At 36.0% G+C, this 20162-nt stretch overlaps 2 protein-coding genes across 2 annotated transcripts; both read left to right on the top strand.

Annotated features, from left to right (window-relative positions):
- Positions 1–381: 381 nt before the first annotated feature.
- On the top strand, positions 382–5775 carry LOC116302723 (ubiquitin-protein ligase E3A). The gene is made up of 8 exons (XM_031712085.2): positions 382–2067; positions 2659–2882; positions 2988–3054; positions 3302–3523; positions 3695–3815; positions 4024–4310; positions 4584–4754; positions 5200–5775. The coding sequence occupies exons 1-8, from the start codon at positions 526–528 to the stop codon at positions 5605–5607; spliced, it is 3042 nt and encodes a 1013-aa protein (XP_031567945.2). The 5' UTR covers positions 382–525; the 3' UTR covers positions 5608–5775.
- A 1337-nt stretch (positions 5776–7112) lies between these two features.
- LOC116302724 (L-2-hydroxyglutarate dehydrogenase, mitochondrial) lies at positions 7113–11644 on the top strand. Its single transcript, XM_031712086.2, has 11 exons — positions 7113–7315; positions 7466–7596; positions 8182–8333; positions 8891–9022; positions 9137–9250; positions 9340–9394; positions 9769–9806; positions 10026–10190; positions 10772–10929; positions 11023–11154; positions 11295–11644. Exons 1-11 carry the CDS (start codon positions 7206–7208, stop codon positions 11488–11490), a joined length of 1383 nt encoding a protein of 460 aa, XP_031567946.2. The 5' UTR covers positions 7113–7205; the 3' UTR covers positions 11491–11644.
- Positions 11645–20162: the final 8518 nt, after the last annotated feature.

The following is a 20162-nucleotide window of genomic DNA, read 5'->3' as shown; positions in this document are numbered from 1 at the left end:
TTTCTTCACTTACTTTGAAAGTATGGCATGATTTTTGTACCAGCCTATATTACGTCGTTCTACGAACAGGGCATAAGTCTTTGCTTAGACGTCTTACGTCAATGGATGTAAAAATACATTTTTGACAAACAAAAAAATCAAAGTAAATGTATAAAAATGATCAGAATTTTTGGCCAAAAAATTAATACCAGGATTATACCTTGATTATGAGTTATCGAATTATTGAACTTGATATTCGAAAAAATGTAAATAAAAGAAATAAAAAGAATAAAAAAAGAATAAAAAAAGACAGAAGAAATTAAAGAATTTATTGACTTATACCTTATATGGGAGTAAATTTTGTTGGGCTTCCACTGACCATCGTCACCGTTGTCACGACAACCAAAATGGCGGCGTTTTTGTTCTGGAATTCAATTCGGCAAAAGAAAAGGGAAAATTAGAACATCTAAGATATCTGTAGAAAGCCGATGGAGCACAAGATGTACTGTAAAGTACTGAAGATATCTTTTCGACGGTAGATTCGAGATGGAAATGGATAACGAAATGGTAGGAAGTGATTCTAGTGTTGTGCCTGGAAAACCTCCCAAACTGCCATTCTCTCGACATGTCAAAAGACATTCTTTACAATCTGGCGAGAGTCTGACAAAATTTAACAAGTTGACAAGACATTCGAGTCAACCTAGACTTCGAAAAGATAAAATTTCGGGGTCTTTAACTAACTTACATCTGGACTCTTTGCATAAATCTTCAAGTCTAGCTCAGTTGAGCACCCAGTCCCTTGGTACATCTGGTAAGACACTTAGTGCTAGTAATCTTGCTGCTATTTCAGACTCGAACCTTTCCATCAAAGAGGCAGTATTGCCAAGGAGTTATGACCAACCAAACTCTTCGTATTCAGCTGTCAAGAAACATTTTGAATTCGTGGTAAAGAGATATTTTTATCAGCTTACAGAAGGATGTGGAGATGAGAATTGTACCAACAGGTTTTGTTGTTCTGGTGAAATGGGATCCAACTTTAGTCCCCAATTAGCAGCAATTGTCAGTATAGAACTTGCATCTCGCAACCAAAAGTACTTTTGTGTCAAAGAAACATGCAAGAGCCTTCCTGAAAATCTGTTCGATGGAGAACCAGACGTGCCAAGACCATTCTTACACTGCTTGTTTTCTACAACCCCATTTCTGTCCTTATTTGAATCAAATCCAATGTCAAATCTTTCTAGATGTGGAAGCTTTTCATCTGTCAGAGGATCGCTAAGCAGTTTAGTACAAATATCCAAAGAAAAGTCACTTTCACATTCAAGTCTCCGGTTGACAAGTAATCCAGACCTTACTAACCAACACACAGAATATTCTGGATCAATCCAAAACTTAAAACCAGAAGGAAAAAATCCACTTCCTAGTCATCCTATTAATTTAGATGTGGAATTTTCAAAGCTGAACTTGTCAGGAAATTTAATGAATGAAGTGGAATTGCCAGATTTGGCTTGGGATTTACATGGGTCAAACAGTTCTCTCAATGAAATTATTCCACTAGAGGAATTTGAAAAGGAATGCGCTCTTGAAATGTCGTCAGGATATCAAGAGATACAAGAATTTTCCCTGACTCACTTGACCCTCCAAATGCTAGAATCTTCAATTTCTAACTACAAAGAGTGCCATGACCCATCTTTCCTTCTAAATACCATAAGAACTGTATTCACTTCTATAGAAGCTCTGAATGAAAGTTTCAGAAAAGAATCTATTTTTAATGAACCATGGGATGAACTAGACATTTCAGCTGTTCGGAAAGCATACAAGCTGTTGATGAGTCTTGAACCAAGAGAAACGTTTGTCATGCCATTGGTCAATGCAACTGAAATCCACCTAATGACATTAGAATCATTCATCACCTCACCTGATGAAGTGTATCAGCTTGTTATTTTGTTAGAGAATCCCATGCTGCACAAGTCACAAGACCTCCTGCGTAAAATTTGCTCAGTTCTCAACAAACTGCCACAAGAAACCCGCAAGGCACTGGTCACCATCTTCTCACGATATGAGTGTGATGCTTTTAAAAACCTAATACAGGTATGATGTTGGCCAGGCCATAGTTTTGGCCCTTTATTGAAACTAACTGGTCAGTCATACCCCTTTCTAAGTGATATACATTTAGTTGAAATTTTGTTATCAGATTGAAAAGGCTAAATTATTAGAGCTAAAACTAAGGTATTCTAACATCCTGGGCATTTAGAGAGCGCTTGCATACAGATGCAATTGCATGAAGTGAGACAAAATGCTTTGTTCAGTAACTTGATTCAATGTTCAAGAGCTGCAAATCTGCAATATCAAGGGCATAGGTAAAGGGGCCAGCCCCTCCTCCCCCCCCCCCCCCCCTCCTCCTTCTTCGTGACAACAAATTGGTGGCTTTTTAGATTTTGTACAGTAATTTCAGTTAATATTTTTGTTTTAAAAATACATAAAAAATTTTTTTGTTGGCATTTCAGGGGTGCATACAAAATGGCAGATCTTTTATTTTGCCCTCCCCCCCCCCCCCCATTTCGGAATTATTTGCTACTCCTCTGAATATATGATTTAACTGTTTACCTACAATAGAACACCCTTTGAGCATAACGTATATAGAAAAAGGGATCACTTATTCTCACTCGTTTTTTCTATCAGGTTTTCCATGCATTTCTTGGTGAACATGTGCACCCTAACCAATGTACTGAACCACATCTAATAGAGATATGCAAAGTGGTGGCTATCTTCCATGATGCTTACATGCTAGCAAGTCAAGCTACAACAGCAGACAATATTCCTTCGGTTTCTTTATTCTACTCTGATGATCTTTCTAAGAAGCTAGATTTTAAGAAGGAATATGAAAATTGGAGACTAATAAATAGGTAAGGAAAGTAAGATAGCTTAGTTTCTTTAACTACAACTAATTAATTTAATAGATAATATTTTGGGAAGATTTTTGTCTTAACAACATGTTTTACATTCCACAGTTGTGATGCTCCAGAGAATGATATTTCAGTTTTGGATTTTCCATACTTATTTGACCCAGCATCCAAGGTAAAAGAATTTGTACCATTAGATGTTTTTATGCTTGGAAAGATGTAAATACTGTTTTGTCAAGCTAATCTTTCTCAGGAAAAAATTTTCCAGTCTCCATGCGGGACATCCAGAATAATGGACATCTACACAGTCAGCTTTTGATAATCTTGTGCTTATGTATTTTCTATTATTTGTGCTTATGCTTACACATTACAAGGTCTGTTCTTCCTGTAGTATGGTATTTAATTCTTTTGTGTGTACACAGGTTAGAGTCATGCACATTGATGCCGTCTGGCAGATGCGAGCTGAGTACCAAAATGCTATTGTACATCAAGCAAGAGTGCAACAAGCACAAAAAGTGTTTGAAGAAACAGACAGAAGTAACAAACTTGGAGATGTTGTCAAATCAGCTACATGTCCCTTCTTGGTTCTTTCTATTCGACGGGATTATATTATTAGAGACACTCTTAATCAAATACACTTGAAGGTGGAAGAATCAGTGAATATTACATCATTTAGTAGTATTAAAGTTGAAGTTAAATGATTAAATGCCATTCGGAAATATGCAATATAAATAAGCATCTGACCAAAAAATGAAATGATGGGAAATGTAGAAAAAAGTAAAATTTCATTGCAATTTATGTTTTTCATTTCCCAGGAGGGTGATCTCAAAAAACCCTTAAAGATCAAGTATGTTGGTGGAGGTGAGCAGGGTCTAGACATGGGAGGTCTGCAGCGGGAGTTTTTTCACATGATTGTAGATTCCATTTTTGAGTCAGGTATGTATTCAAATTTGGTTTTACTTACAATTGAACATTATGAAATTCATACGTACGATACTGCTAAGGATAATGTACAACTTCAACAATGCAAACACATTGATATTCCACGGACCTTTGCTGGAACACATGAATATTCTACACAAAATCAAGACTAACATTCTGAGCAACAGAGAACTTGAAATTCTTGAATTTTTTTATTGAACAGATTTTGGCATGTTCACTTACCTTGAGGAAACTAGATCAGTATGGATCAATGGCTCTTCCTTGGAATCAGAGATGGAGTTTGAGTTAGTTGGCATCATTCTAGGATTAGCTATTTATAATGGCGTAATTCTTGATGTCCACTTTCCTTCTGTGATCTACAAGAAGTTACAAGGATACAAACCAAATATACAGGATTTGATGGGCGTTCAACCATCTCTAGCAAGGAGTTTGAGAGAACTGTTGGAGTTTCAAGGAGATGTTGAAAATGTATTTTGTTATACTTTTCAGGTAAGTTGGTATTTCCCCATTGTGGGCTACCTGTGTTGCATACCACAGGTATCTCAAGTCTACAGTTGTTATTGATGGCATTTTCTCTTTGAAGGTAGGGTAGGGAGGTATGTAGTGTGTGTGTGGGGAGGGGGGGGGGATAGTACTTTTTTGGGCTGAAGTTCTTTTTGACAACTGGAGAGAGAAGGAAGTGGAATAAGTGTGTATAGAAAAATTGAGTTGTAATGAATGCATTTTGAAGTCATGTGATTTATCAATCTATTTCTGTTTCAGATATCTGATGTTGTGTATGGCAAGGTAATCAACATTGATCTCATTCCTAATGGATCAGAAGTCCCAGTAACCAAAACCAACAGAAACAAGTTTGTAGATTTGTATGTGAAATATATCCTGGTTGATTCTGTGGCCAAACAGTTTGATGCTTTTGCCAGAGGATTTCATAAGGTCAGTTCTATATATTATCATGATTAAAGAGGCTTTGTACCATCACCTGCCTGTGCCTATAATACAGCATGGACTGCCTGTGGTTGGATATTGGCAGAACGATAAGATTCCTTTGCTCTCAGGAATTGAATTCGTTCTCATGTAAAATGATTGTTCCTGCCATCTAACATGGCTGCCGTTACGTGATGGTGCAAAGACTCTATTATCAATTTGTAACATTTAATCCTACAAGTTCCCAATGGATCTTATCAAGAGAGATTTATGATCAGTCACTGGCTGCCATTTATACATTTACATTATCACAGTTCTGGTGGTAGCCATCATCAGAAGCAAAGCAAATTCCAGTTTAAATGTAAAGTAATTTGTTCTGTGACACAGAGTAACCTGTTCTGTCACACACAGTAACTTGTTCTGTCACACAGAGTAATTTCTTGTTGTCTTACAGGTATGTGGAGGTGCCACTCTAACACTTTTTAGCCCAGAAGAACTTGAGCTTCTAATCTGTGGTTGTCCAGTCCTGGATTTTAGTGACCTTGAGGTGGCAGCTACATATGAAGATGGTTACTCTCCAGAACACCCTACGATCAAGATGTTATGGAAGGTGTTCAGTGAAATGAGTGTGCAGCAGAAAAAGGCAGTCCTTATGTTTGTTACTGGTAGTGATAGAGTACCCTTAAAGGGATTAGCAAATTTGACATTTATAATCCAGAAGCATGGTCCTGACTCTGATAGACTTCCAGCTGCCTTGACTTGCTTTAATCGACTATTGTTACCCTCATATGACAACCAAGACAAACTGAAAGAGAGGTTAATTGTTGCTATAGAGAATAGCAAAGGGTTTGGACTGACATAAATCAATATGTTTGGATGTAGTAAATACTTATATTTTATTAACATTTTATATTTAATTGTATTAGGCACATGTGTGTGAGTGTGGTATGTGATATTGAAATCTATTATTACTGGTAACGAATTTAAGAGAATATATTTGTCTTTTCCTGAAGAAATATGCAAACTCCCCCCCCCCCCCCCCCCCACAAAAAAAAATTGTTTTGCATTCATGTGTGATAAAACTAACTTTATAATATATTTTATTCATAAAAAAAGTTAATAACTTTTAAGATAAAGTATGAATTTGAATATTGAAGATAATTCAGACTGTGCATAAAGTAAAATAATTAAGTAAAAAAATATATTTCTCATGCATACCAGCATGTTATGCGTGTTTAATTCTATGACAACACTTTATAAAGTGTTTGTGTTTGATGCGCAGGGAGGCTATTTCACACTTTTGAATGCAGCTAAAATATTTTTTCTATTTCATTGAAATAACATTTTACTATAATATTTTGTTATATTTACGATTGTCATCATTAATATTGTTTTTCTGTATTTTTTATCTTTTTGCATTATTAGAGTGAAGTCATTAAACCAGTGAAATAGATATTAGACTAATACACTTTAGTAGACCCTAAATCCATTGTTGTCTTTTGTGTCTATTTGATTATTACGAGTTGACTAGAATTTTTTGTTTCACGGGTTAAATGCCTTCACTCTATATTTGTGTAATATTTAAATATTGTGTTTGACTTGAAAATAAAAAAAGATTATATCATCAAACTGAGCACTGAATAAATGCACATGTAACCCTCAAACCTTCTTTCTAATTTTTAATGATAAAAATAGTAACTGTGTCCGCATGCTCTGAATAGTTATAAAGCATGCGGGGATGCTGGCAGCAAATGAGATAAGTTTAGAAAAAGCATATATACATGCGTAATAGGGTAAATTACGAGCCTTGTATGAAATGACTGAAGAAGAGGACCAATGGGCCTTTCACAAATTCAAGTCGAATTAAAAATGAGGCAGCTCAACTAGAAACTGTGGACAGCTGTTTCAGCCTGTATTGGGCCTCGTCAGCACGGTGTAAGTGAGCTGGGAGAATCCCATGAAAAAGTAGTACATGAAGTAGAAAAAGCAAGTGGAGTGGTTCTCAACACTTCTCAAGTGTCCTGCCAGTCCCCATTGTTTATAAATGCACACAGCACAGCAAGCAAGTTTTTTTATTTTAACGGTTACAAACTGCTCATTACCAGAGAGTGGAGGGACAGGGCTAATCTCTTTTTCCTTTTTAATAGGACTCAAAATAAGACAAAAATAAAATGTCATTCTCATAAAAAGTGGCGGGCGTTCCTGTGCGTGCCTTGCGCTCTCATTTCCATTTTAATTAAGCATCCATTAAAAGCAAAACATCTCTAACTATACTTTTACAGTATTCTAGTTAAATTCACTTGTCTGTCTGTCCTCGGTGTACTCGCTCCAGTGAAGCGCGTTCAACATGTAACGCCTGTCGTTAACTGCAGACGGAGTAGTTCAGCAAAGGTCATGATGGTCTGTAAACGCATCATTTCCCTCATCTAGTGCAGGAGATTAAGCTAAAAGTCTATTAAGATGTTGAGTAAAAGATTACTGACCACTAGACGTGGTTCAGTGCTTATTGGTAATGCTGTAAGACGATGTAAGCAAGGAGAAGCCGTGACGTCGTGTGATCTACAGAAAAGGTGACTAATAAATAAAGGATACATTCTTTGCTCTAGCAGTCTCTAACTGTAATTGTTTGAAGTTTATATCATTTTGTATGATTATAATATTTTGTGTTACTTTATAATCGTATTTACGAACAATCTTTCACCTTCTTAACTTTTTCCTAGGGCCCTGAACACCCAGTCGTATGACATTGCTATTGTTGGTGGTGGTATTATTGGACTGGCAACGGCAAGGCGGCTGATAATGAACTATCCAAACCTCAAATTTTGTGTACTTGAAAAGGAAAAAGAACTATGTGAGTAGGAGTTGAATACATTCTTGGGGTGCATGTGACTTCATAGCCGACATTTTGGGTGACTTGGGCAACTAACAGGGCAGTCACATATTTGGTGCTTTTATTCTAATGGCATGGAATGCATGCAACAAATAGCCTCCAGTGACCTCCAGTGGTTTATACACTTCTGATCTGCCACCTCAAATCTTAGTTTTTTGTCTTCTTTTAATAAAAAAACTGCTAGTGTAGCCAAAACGTGAGATAATGTGCCATGCCTGGCGTTGTCTAGCTGCAGAATTATTTAATAGCACTTTGTATATTGGCTACTGACTGTGTATTGTGAGCTTATTATTAATGAATTCTTGATTGATTAATAGACCTCTAAGCTTTGTATGCCAATTACCCATTTCAGACCATGTGACATGCCCCTGAGAATTGTTCTTTTAAGATGAACATGTTAAAATATTTACACATGAAAGAATCAACTCCCAAGAGTGACATCGCATGGTCTGAAATGTGCCCAACAAACGAGGAAGGTGAAGAGGTCTATTGTTTGATTAATTATTGGAATGACTGATCATTTTTTTCCTTTATTGGTTTCCATAGCAACACATCAGACAGGGCATAACAGTGGTGTAGTACATTGTGGTATATATTACAAACCAGGTTCTCTAAAGGCCAAGCTTTGTGTTGAAGGATTAGACTTAACTTACAAATACTGTGATGAAAATAACATACCGTACAAAAAGTGTGGCAAGGTAAGGACAGGGTGGCCCACAGTGGGCCGGGTTGGCCCCAAGATGGACCCAGGGTGGGGACACCAGTTGGATAAGGATGGGGATGCTTGTTGAACCTTTTAATGTTTCAGATCTGCAATTTGGTACCATTTAGGGTGTCACAAATATATCTAAAAGGACTACCATAGAGAGTAAGCCAGAACCTCCTGGGGTGTTTTTGAGGCAATAAGATATTTGAGATTATATGATGACAGTCAGAATTGGCATTTGTAATTCATAATATTTATTTTTGGTCCAGAATCTGACTTCTGTCACTTAGCACTCAAAGATAATTGGTACCTTTTAGGGATAAGAATCATTAGTTGCCATGCTGCACAGGACTCAAGTAGAGAAAGAGCTACTCTATAGAGCTGCCACTATTAAATAAAATGATTGTTTTATTTATTTTGTGGTATGAAATAAGGAGATATTACACCCAAGTATGCTGTGGATTGGCTCTAACTGGGGAACAAGGCTTGTGTGATCTTTTCAGCTGGTAGCCTAAAATAATTTGAAAAACTTTTTTCTGTGCTTTTCAGTTGATAGTTGCTGTAGAGAACAAGGAGATCCCATTGTTGAATAATCTATTTGATAGAGGAAAAATGAATGGAGTGAGAGATTTGACCATGGTTGATAGAAAGGGCATCAAAGAAATTGAACCAAATTGTGAGGTTTGTAATTCAGCTGCATGTCTATAAAAAAATTGACTACTTTATATATAATATCTTAACTTTAAAAATCATGTTGTGCTGAAACTATCATTGTTTTTTTTGATGATTTAATAGGGTTTGTTTGCAATAGTATCTCCTAACACTGGTATCTTAGACTGGGCACAAGTCAGCAATTCCTTTGGGGAGAATTTTAAAAATGCTGGAGGAGACATCTACACAAATTATAATGTAAGCAAAACCTTATGAAAATTAGACTGTTTTGTAGGAGACAGTGAGAAATGTAGTATGATATTAATGTTAATTAGCTTGCCTTGTAGGTCACTGATTTTACTTGCACAACTGAAAGTGACAAACAACAAGAAAAAGAAGAAGGTTAGAATCCATTAAAACACCATACATTATCCATCCATTCATCTATCCACCCATCCATCAATCCATCTTCTCCCTCCCTCCCTCCCTCTTTCCCTCCCTCCCTCCCTCTTCCCTCCCTCCCTCCTCCCTCTCTTCCTCTCTCCCTACCTCCATCCCTCCCTCCATCCATCCATCCATCCACCAACCTACCTACCCTCCCACCCATTCATTGTGAAGCATGGGTGGTATAGTGTATGTGAGTACATTTTCTAGCTAGTTCTCCTGTATTTGGGGGGTTTTCTCTGGGTTTTCCAGTTGCTCTCCATCTGCAAAAATCAACTTGTAAATTCTAATTTGATCATTTATTGATTGAGCCATTCGTTTGCTTGTTGCAGGACTGGCTTATCCTGTTACCATACATGGTAAAGGGGTGGTAAGTGAATATCCTATGTGATACTACATGACAATCATGACAGAGATGATAATGATGTTGATGGTGTTGTTAATGTAATAGTGTTGGTAATGGTGTTGTCACTGTACATGGTAAAGGGGTGGTAAGTGAATATCCTAGTATGTGATACTACATGACAGTGATGACAAAGATGATAATGATGATGATGCATACACACTGAAACTATTATTTCTTTTGCAGCCATTAATCAATTGTAAATATGTCATAACTTGTGGTGGTTTGTACTCTGATCGTCTGGCAGAGAAGTCTGGTTGTAGTAAAGTGCCAAGAATTGTTCCATTTAGAGGAGACTATCTTGTACTCAAGCCAGAAAAATGTGACTTGGTTAAAGGCAACATTTATCCTGTAAGTGTGTTAATGCTGCAGTACAACAATAGGGATGAGCTTATCATCACCAGTCCACACCATGCCTTACTAGTGGACCATGCAGCTTTTTATCAAATCATTGTCTTGTAGTAAAAGTTAAAAATTATGATGATGATGCTGATGTTGATAATGTTAATGATGATAATGATGATACTTATGATAAGAGTGAGGATGTTGGTGCATGATAATGATGATGCATGATGAAGATTATGATGCATGGTAATGATGTTGGTGCATGATAATGATGATGATAGTGATGGTGGTGATTGTGGTGATGATGCATGATGATAATGGTGGTGATGATGACAGTGGTGCATGATAATGATGATGCATGATGAAGATGATGATGCATGATAATGATGCTGGTGCATGATAATGATGATGATAGTGATGGTGGTGATTGTGGTGATGATGCATGATGATAATGGTAGTGATGATGATGCTGGTGCATGATAATGATGATGATAGTGATGGTGGTGATTGTGGTGATGATGCATGATGATAATGGTAGTGATGATAATGGTGATGATTCTATTGATTGTGTATTTCTTTCTTGTTAGGTACCAGATCCCAACTTTCCCTTTCTTGGTGTTCATTTTACTCCTCGTATTGATGGAAGTGTCTGGTTAGGACCAAACGCCGTTCTTGCCTTTGCACGTGAAGGTTATAAATTATGGGATGTGAACTTAAAGGATCTTGGAGATGCCTTTGCATTTAGGTAGATATCAGCCGCAGCAATAGATTTATTTGATTCTTTGATATTCACATGTGCTTTGGATAACTTATCAGTCAGGTTTTTATTTGATTTCAGAGGATTACGCAAGTTAATGTTTAAATATTTTTCATTTGGTGTTGGAGAGTACTATCGTGGGATTTACACTGCTGCTCAAGTCAAACAGCTACAGAAATATGTTCCAAGCTTAACTGTTGAGGATGTTACAAGGTAGATGTCTTCAATCTTACAAATTTGAAATGATGTAGTTTTGAAGCTAAAGATTCTTGATTTCATGGCTGTCATGGGACAATATTGGGAAATAAAGAGAGTATAGTATTAGTCTGCTAATCAAAAATATTTTTTCTCAGGGGTCCTTCTGGTGTTCGTGCACAGGCTCTTGACATTGAAGGGAACTTGGTGGATGATTTTGTGTTTGACGGTGGTGTTGGAGAAATTGGTAGCCGTGTTTTACATGTCCGTAATGCTCCTTCTCCTGCTGCAACTTCTTCTCTGGCAATTGCTAAAATGGTTGCCGGCAAAGCTAAAGAAAGATTTGATTTGTAGTGAATTGTCACAGCATTCTACATTGTCAGTGCAACGCATGAACCTGAACTCAATACCACAATATAATTATGAATATTATAGTTCTTAATTTTGTTTTACATTTAGTAGTTTTTAAGAAAACTTGAATACAAATAAAATACACGGTCATATCAAATTACAAAAAATGAAAAGGGTAGGTAGAGGGAGTCTCCTGCTGAAGTGACTGTAACAGACTGTAAGTCATACAAACTAATGTCTAACACGCAATATATTCAAAGCTAGATAATATTTATTAGTCAAAGCCAACTAGTGGTGTATTATCAATGCTGCATTCTGATTGGATGAGCTACTACTAGGCTATAAATTATAGTCTACTTGTAGTGAAAAGTGCTGGCTTTGAAAACTAAACATTGAATTCAAATTCAATTGAAAACTTGTTTGCATCTATATATTTGAATGACCTAGTTGGATTTGACTAAAGCAATTAGTCTTCTAGTTCTCAATGCCTACAGGTCAATAGCCCATTCAGCTCTCGATCATTGATTATAACCTTAATATTTTACTCTTTCTCGTGTGGCTTCTTACACATACATAGAAAATGCAATTTCTATTTTTACAAGTACTCAGACTTCTGTTCAAAATATTCTACTAGTTTTCATTCAGTTTCATAAATTTCTCTTAAAATACATGGACTATACCCATAGGCTTTTATCCTTTTAGAATTGTCCCTTATTCAAAGAAAGTTAGAAAAGGGTCATTTTTGACCAAAAAGCATGGCAGGAGTATAGCCAAAGGTTTTGGTCAATTTTAAGTGTTTTTCACTCCTCTTAAAAAAATATGAATTATTTATTTCACTTGAAAAATGGGTGTTTTTGGCCAAAAAGCATGGACTATAGCCCATGGTTTTGGTCAGTTTTGAATGTTTTTCACACCTTTTTCAAATTCATGCATTATTCAAAGATATTCGAAAATGGGTCATTTTTGGCCAAAAAGCATGGACTATAGCCCATGGTTTTGATGGATTTTGGGTGTTTTTCACACCTTTTTCAAATTCATGCATTATTCAAAGATATTCGAAAATGGGTCATTTTTGGCCAAAAAGCATGGACTATAGCCCATGGTTTTGATGGATTTTGGGTGTTTTTCACACCTTTTTCAAATTTATGCATTATTGAAAGAAATTCGAAAATGGGTCATTTCTAGCCAAAATGCATGGACTATAGCCCATGGTTTTGGTCAATTTTCGGTGTTTTTCACACCTTTTAAAAAAAAATGAATTATTTATTTCACTTGAAAAATGGGTGTTTTTAGCCAAAAAGCATGGACTATAGCCCATGGTTTTGATGGATTTTGGGTGTTTTTCACACCTTTTTCAAATTTATGCATTATTCAAAGTAATTCGAAAATGGGTCATTTTTAGCCAAAAAGCATGGACTATAGCCCATGGTTTTGATGGATTTTGGGTGTTTTTCACACCTTTTTCAAATTTATACATTATTCAAAGAAATTCGAAAATGGGTCGTTTTTGGCACAAAAGCATGGACTATAGCCTATGGTTTTGGTCAATTTTGGGTGTTTTTCACACCTTTTTCAAATTTATGCATTATTGAAAGAAATTCGAAAATGGGTCATTTTTGGCCCAAAGGCATGGACTATAGCCCATGGTTTTCATTAGTTTTGGGTGTTTTCCACACCTTTTTCAAATTCATGCATTTTCCAAAGAAATTCGAAAATGGGTCATTTCTGGCCAAAATGCATGGACTATAGCCCATGGTTTTGGTCAATTTTCGGTGTTTTTCACACCTTTTTAAAAAATATGAATTACTTATTTCACTTGAAAAATGGGTGTTTTTGGCCCAAAAGCATGGACTATAGCCCATGGTTTTGATGGATTTTGGGTGTTTTTCACACCTTTTTCAAATTTATGCATTATTCAAAGAAATTCGAAAATGGGTCATTTTTGGTCCAAAGGCATGGACTATAGCCCATGGTTTTGGTCAATTTTCGGTGTTTTTCACACCTTTTAAAAAAATATGAATTATTTATTTCACTTGAAAAATGGGTGTTTTTGGCCAAAAAGCATGGACTATAGCCCATGGTTTTGATGGATTTTGGGTGTTTTTCACACCTTTTTCAAATTTATACATTATTCAAAGAAATTCGAAAATGGGTCATTTTTGGCCCAAAAGCATGGACTATAACCCATGGTTTTGGTCAATTTTCGGTGTTTTTCACACCTTTTAAAAAAATATGAATTATTTATTTCACTTGAAAAATGGGTGTTTTTGGCCAAAAAGCATGGACTATAGCCCATGGTTTTGATGGATTTTGGGTGTTTTTCACACCTTTTTCAAATTTATGCATTATTATAAGTAATTCGAAAATGGGTCATTTTTAGCCAAAAAGCATGGACTATAGCCCATGGTTTTGATGGATTTTGGGTGTTTTTCACACCTTTTTCAAATTTATGCATTATTCAAAGTAATTCGAAAATGGGTCATTTTTAGCCAAAAAGCATGGACTATAGCCCATGGTTTTGATGGATTTTGGGTGTTTTTCACACCTTTTTCAAATTTATACATTATTCAAAGAAATTAGAAAATGGGTCGTTTTTGGCACAAAAGCATGGACTATAGCCCATGGTTTTGGTCAATTTTGGGTGTTTTTCACACCTTTTTAAAAAACATGAATTATTTATTTCACTTGAAAAATGGGTGTTTTTGGCCCAAAAGCATGGACTATAGCCCATGGTTTTGATGGATTTTGGGTGTTTTTCACACCTTTTTCAAATTTATGCATTATTCAAAGTAATTCGAAAATGGGTCATTTTTGGCACAAACGAATGGACTATAGCCCATCGTTTTCTTTAGTTTTGGGTGTTTTTCACACCTTTTTCAAATTTATACATTATTCAAAGAAATTCGAAAATGGGTCATTTTTGGCCCAAAAGCATGGACTATAGCCTATGGTTTTGGTCAATTTTGGGTGTTTTTCACACCTTTTTCAAATTTATGCATTATTGAAAGAAATTCGAAAATGGGTCATTTTTGGCCCAAAGGCATGGACTATAGCCCATCGTTTTCATTAGTTTTGGGTGTTTTTCACACCTTTTTCAAATTTATACATTATTCAAAGAAATTAGAAAATGGGTCATTTTTGGCCCAAAAGCATGGACTATAACCCATGGTTTTGGTCAATTTTCGGTGTTTTTCACACCTTTTAAAAAAATATGAATTATTTATTTCACTTGAAAAATGGGTGTTTTTGGCCAAAAAGCATGGACTATAGCCCATGGTTTTGATGGATTTTGGGTGTTTTTCACACCTTTTTCAAATTTATGCATTATTCAAAGTAATTCGAAAATGGGTCATTTTTAGCCAAAAAGCATGGACTATAGCCCATGGTTTTGATGGATTTTGGGTGTTTTTCACACCTTTTTCAAATTCATGCATTTTCCAAAGAAATTAGAAAATGGGTCATTTCTGGCCAAAATGCATGGAGTATAGCCCACGGTTTTGGTCAATTTTGGATGTTTTTCACACGTTTTAAAAAAATATGAATTATTTATTTCACTTGAAAAATGGGTGTTTTTGGCCCAAAAGCATGGACTATAGCCCATGGTTTTGATGGATTTTGGGTGTTTTTCACACCTTTTTCAAATTTATGCATTATTCAAAGTAATTCGAAAATGGGTCATTTTTGGCACAAACGAATGGACTATAGCCCATCGTTTTCTTTAGTTTTGGGTGTTTTTCACACCTTTTTCAAATTTATACATTATTCAAAGAAATTCGAAAATGGGTCATTTTTGGCCCAAAAGCATGGACTATAGCCTATGGTTTTGGTTAATTTTGGGTGTTTTTCACACCTTTTTCAAATTTATGCATTATTGAAAGAAATTCGAAAATGGGTCATTTTTGGCCCAAAGGCATGGACTATAGCCCATCGTTTTGATGGATTTTGGGTGTTTTTCACACCTTTTTCAAATTTATACATTATTCAAAGAAATTAGAAAATGGGTCATTTTTGGCCCAAAAGCATGGACTATAACCCATGGTTTTGGTCAATTTTGGATGTTTTTCACACCTTTTTAAAAAACATGAATTATCTATTTCACTTGAAAAATGGGTGTTTTTGGCCCAAAAGCATGGACTATAGCCCATGGTTTTGGTGAATTTTGGGTGTTTTTCACACCTTTTTCAAAATCATGAATTATTTATTTCACTTGAAAAATGGGTCATTTTTGGCCAAAAAGCATGGACTATAACCCATGGTTTTGATGGATTTTGGGTGTTTTTCACACCTTTTTAAAAAATATGAATTATTTATTTCACTTGAAAAATGGGTGTTTTTGGCCAAAAAGCATGGACTATAGCCCATGGTTTTGATGGATTTTTGGTGTTTTTCACGCCTTTTTCAAATTTATGCATTATTGAAAGAAATTCGAAAATGGGTCATTTTTGGCCCAAAGGCATGGACTATAGCCCATGGTTTTGGTCAATTTGGGATGTTTTTCACACCTTTTTAAAAAATATGAATTATTTATTTCACTTGAAAAATGGGTGTTTTTGGCCAAAAAGCATGGACTATAGCCCATCAAAATCATTCTTAGTTAGTACTTGGTATCGCCCTCCCAACTCACCCCTCGAGTTATTCACGACATTTGAAAAGCTCATAGATAGCATTGATAAGACAAATCTCGATTATTATTTGTTAGGTGATATAAATTGCGATCTCTTAGAACTAACGAGAACGAACCTAGCTTCATCTAATTTAATTGATATTTTGGATATCTATGGGCTTTATCAGCTATTAAATGAGCCAACACGTGTAACGCATAACACTAAATCATTAATTGACTTATGTGTGACAAACACTCCCGACAAAATTAGTAAGTCAGGTCTGTATCATCTTGGCATCAGTGATCACTCTTTAGTATTCATGACGAGAAAAATTCATTACGAGCCGTCAAAGGCTCGCAAAATTGAGGTACGTAACTTCAGAAATTTCGATCAAGACAAATTTTTGAGTGATCTCAAACAACTGCCATGGTCAGACATCAAGTCTTACGATGATCCGAATGATATGTGGATTCGCTGGAAAACCTTGCTAACCGAGTGTATTGATTCCCACCTGCCTGTTCGCCACAAGCGTGTGGGAAGGAAAAACTCACCATGGATCACAACGGAGCTAATACAGAAAATGCGGTCACGTGACCAATTGAAAAGGAAAGCAATTTCCACTGACAGTGACTTATTTTGGAAAAAATACAAAGAATCGAGAAACAGGATTAATAACGAAATTAGATTAGCGAAGAAAAAATACTTTACGGAAAATTTAGCACTAAATAAATCTGATCCTCGGAAAACATGGCACCTCCTTAATGATCTAAGTGCTCGAAAGGCTAGCAAATTTTCCGGCGTTTCCGAAATTAAAGTTGCCAATAAATCAGTAACCTCACCAAGTGAGATGGCCGAGATTTTCAATGAACATTTCACAAGTATAGGCCAGACTCTAGCCAATAAATTACCTCCATCTGACATTAAATTTGAATCATTTCTGAAACCTACAACTGGTAAAACTTTCGCTATCCAACCTCCAAGTGAGCAAACTGTTTGCGACTTGTTAGGAAGTATAAAGGAAAAGAAAGCTGCAGGCTTAGATAACATACCCAACAAATTGCTAAAAATGTCCGCCTCTATAGTGGGACCATCTCTCACTGTGATTTTTCGACAATCTATTAAAATGGGCATTTTTCCTAGGGAGTGGAAAATAGCGAAAGTAACGCCTATATTTAAAAAAGGGGAGAAAACTGACCTAAACAATTATCGCCCAATCTCGGTCATTCCCACTGCTTCAAAGATATTTGAGAAGATCGTTTATGATCAACTATACGATTATTTGAATGAAAACCAGTTATTGACGGAATGCCAGTCAGGCTTTCGCTCCCTGCACAGCACTGTCACCGCGTTGCTCGAAGCAACGAACGAATGGTCAGTTAATATAGACAAGGGACTACTTAACGGAGTAATCTTCATAGACCTCCAAAAAGCCTTCGACACCATAGATCATGAAATTCTTTTGTCCAAACTATCGAATTATGGTGTAGATGAAGGCTCACTCAAGTGGTTCCGTTCTTATTTACTGACGAGGTCTCAGCTGTGCAGTGTTAACGGAAGTCTGTCTGAGCCTTGTACTGTGAGCTGCGGTGTACCACAGGCAGTAATTTAGGCCCACTTTTATTTCTCCTGTATATTAATGACTTACCAAATTGTTTGGCGCAAGCCATAACAAGAATGTTTGCTGATGATACCAGCATCAGCGTTCATGGTAAAAATGTAGGAGACTTGGAACCAAGCATCAACACTGAACTCACTAATATACATCAGTGGTTGTTAGCAAATAAGCTAAGCTTGAATGTAGCGAAAACGGAATTTATGATTATTGGGTCCCGCCAAAAGTTCACAGCGCAATGCGATTCCACTATTAATATTGCGATTAATGGAGCTAGCGTTAAACAAGTTGATCACACCAAATCTTTGGGTGTCACTATCGATAAAAACCTTAATTGGTCAGAACATGTTAACAACATTTCGAAGAAAATCTCTTCAAGTATAGGGGCTCTAAAACGTGTTCGCCCATTTATTTCGACCGATAGTGCCATCCAAATCTACGAAGCCTTAATTCTACCCAAACTGGACTATTGTAGTGCAGTTTGGGATGGATTAAGTGATAAACTATGTGTTCAACTACAAAAGCGTCAAAATCGAGCGGCTAGAGTTATCACAAGATCTAACTATGACATAAGATCTAGCCATCTCCTTGACCAATTAAACTGGGATACACTTGCAGTTCGTCGTAAAAAACAAAAAGCCCTACTAATGTTTAAGACGATGCAGGGACGTACACCAGTTTACTTACAAAACCTTTTCTCCGACTACCATACTAAATACAACCTTCGAAATCATGATCATAAACTGTCAATACCTAAGCCACACACTGAATATCTAAAACGATCATTCAGCTATAGTGGGGCAAAATTGTGGAATGACCTACCGTTAAATATAAAAGAGGTCAAGTCAGTACGAAAATTTAAAACGGAAATTGATAGTTTGTACAGTAAGAAAAGTTGTAACTAAGGGCTCCACGGCAAACATGTAAAACAGTAACTAGCTTTTTAATCGTAAATCTTTACTTTTAAATATTTTTAGGCAATCGACTGATGTTTTTACCGTGGCAAAATAAAGAAGCTTCCTTCCTTCCTTCCTTCCTTCCTTCCCATGGTTTTGATGGATTTTGGGTGTTTTCCACACCTTTTTCAAATTTATACATTATTCAAAGAAATTCGAAAATGGGTGATTTTTGGCCCAAAAGCATGGACTATAACCCATGGTTTTGGTCAATTTTCGGTGTTTTTCACACCTTTTAAAAAAATATGAATTATTTATTTCACTTGAAAAATGGGTGTTTTTGGCCCAAAAGCATGGACTATAGCCCATGGTTTTGATGGATTTTGGGTGTTTTTCACACCTTTTTCAAATTTATGCATTATTCAAAGTAATTCGAAAATGGGTCATTTTTAGCCAAAAAGCATGGACTATAGCCCATGGTTTTGATGGATTTTGGGTGTTTTTCACACCTTTTTCAAATTTATGCATTATTCAAAGAAATTAGAAAATGGGTCATTTTTAGCCAAAAAGCATGGACTGTAGCCCATGGTTTTGATGGATTTTGGGTGTTTTTCACACCTTTTTCAAATTCATGCATTTTCCAAAGAAATTAGAAAATGGGTCATTTCTGGCCAAAATGCATGGACTATAGCCCATGGTTTTGGTCAATTTTGGATATTTTTCACACCTTTTTAAAAAATATGAATTACTTATTTCACTTGAAAAATGGGTGTTTTTGGCCCAAAAGCATGGACTATAGCCCATGGTTTTGATGGATTTTGGGTGTTTTTCACACCTTTTTCAAATTCATGATTTATTTATTTCACTTGAAAAATGGGTGTTTTTGGCCCAAAAGCATGGACTATAGCCCATGGTTTTGATGGATTTTGGGTGTTTTTCACACCTTTTTCAAATTTATACATTATTCAAAGAAATTAGAAAATGGGTCATTTTTGGCCCAAAAGCATGGAGTATAGCCCATGGTTTTGGTCAATTTTGGATGTTTTTCACACCTTTTTAAAAAATATGAATTATTTATTTCACTTGAAAAATGGGTGTTTTTGGCCCAAAAGCATGGACTATAGCCCATGGTTTTGATGGATTTTGGGTGTTTTTCACACCTTTTTCAAATTCATGATTTATTTATTTCACTTGAAAAATGGGTGTTTTTGGCCAAAAAGCATGGACTATAGCCCATGGTTTTGATGGATTTTGGGTGTTTTTCACACCTTTTTCAAATTTATACATTATTCAAAGAAATTAGAAATCGGGTCATTTTTAGCCAAAAAGCATGGACTATAACCCATGGTTTTGATGGATTTTGGGTGTTTTTCACACCTTTTTCAAATTCATGATTTATTTATTTCACTTGTAAAATGGGTGTTTTTGGCCAAAAAGCATGGACTATAGCCCATGGTTTTGATGGATTTTGGGTGTTTTTCACACCTTTTTCAAATTTATACATTATTCAAAGAAATTAGAAAATGGGTCATTTTTGGCCCAAAAGCATGGACTATAGCCCAT

This window comes from Actinia tenebrosa, unplaced genomic scaffold (assembly GCF_029948245.1).
Source record: "Actinia tenebrosa isolate PJP-AT-01 unplaced genomic scaffold, QUT_ActTen_1.0 PGA_scaffold1__47_contigs__length_23844297, whole genome shotgun sequence".
Taxonomy (NCBI): domain Eukaryota; kingdom Metazoa; phylum Cnidaria; class Anthozoa; order Actiniaria; family Actiniidae; genus Actinia; species Actinia tenebrosa.
This window is presented reverse-complemented; position numbering and strand designations above follow the sequence as displayed.

What these genes read in the sequence shown, in the direction of transcription:
- LOC116302723 (XM_031712085.2), top strand. Translation starts at nt 526, where the DNA reads ATGGAAATGGATAACGAAATGGTAGGAAGTGATTCTAGTGTTGTGCCT. An exon ending in AATTGGAGACTAATAAATAG is followed by an intron (nt 2,883 to 2,987) that starts GTAAGGAAAGTA and finishes TACATTCCACAG; the next exon opens with TTGTGATGCTCCAGAGAATG. An exon ending in TTAATCAAATACACTTGAAG is followed by an intron (nt 3,524 to 3,694) that starts GTGGAAGAATCA and finishes TTCATTTCCCAG; the next exon opens with GAGGGTGATCTCAAAAAACC.
- LOC116302724 (XM_031712086.2), top strand. Translation starts at nt 7,206, where the DNA reads ATGTTGAGTAAAAGATTACTGACCACTAGACGTGGTTCAGTGCTTATT. An exon ending in TCGTGTGATCTACAGAAAAG is followed by an intron (nt 7,316 to 7,465) that starts GTGACTAATAAA and finishes ACTTTTTCCTAG; the next exon opens with GGCCCTGAACACCCAGTCGT. An exon ending in TTAAAGGCAACATTTATCCT is followed by an intron (nt 10,191 to 10,771) that starts GTAAGTGTGTTA and finishes CTTTCTTGTTAG; the next exon opens with GTACCAGATCCCAACTTTCC.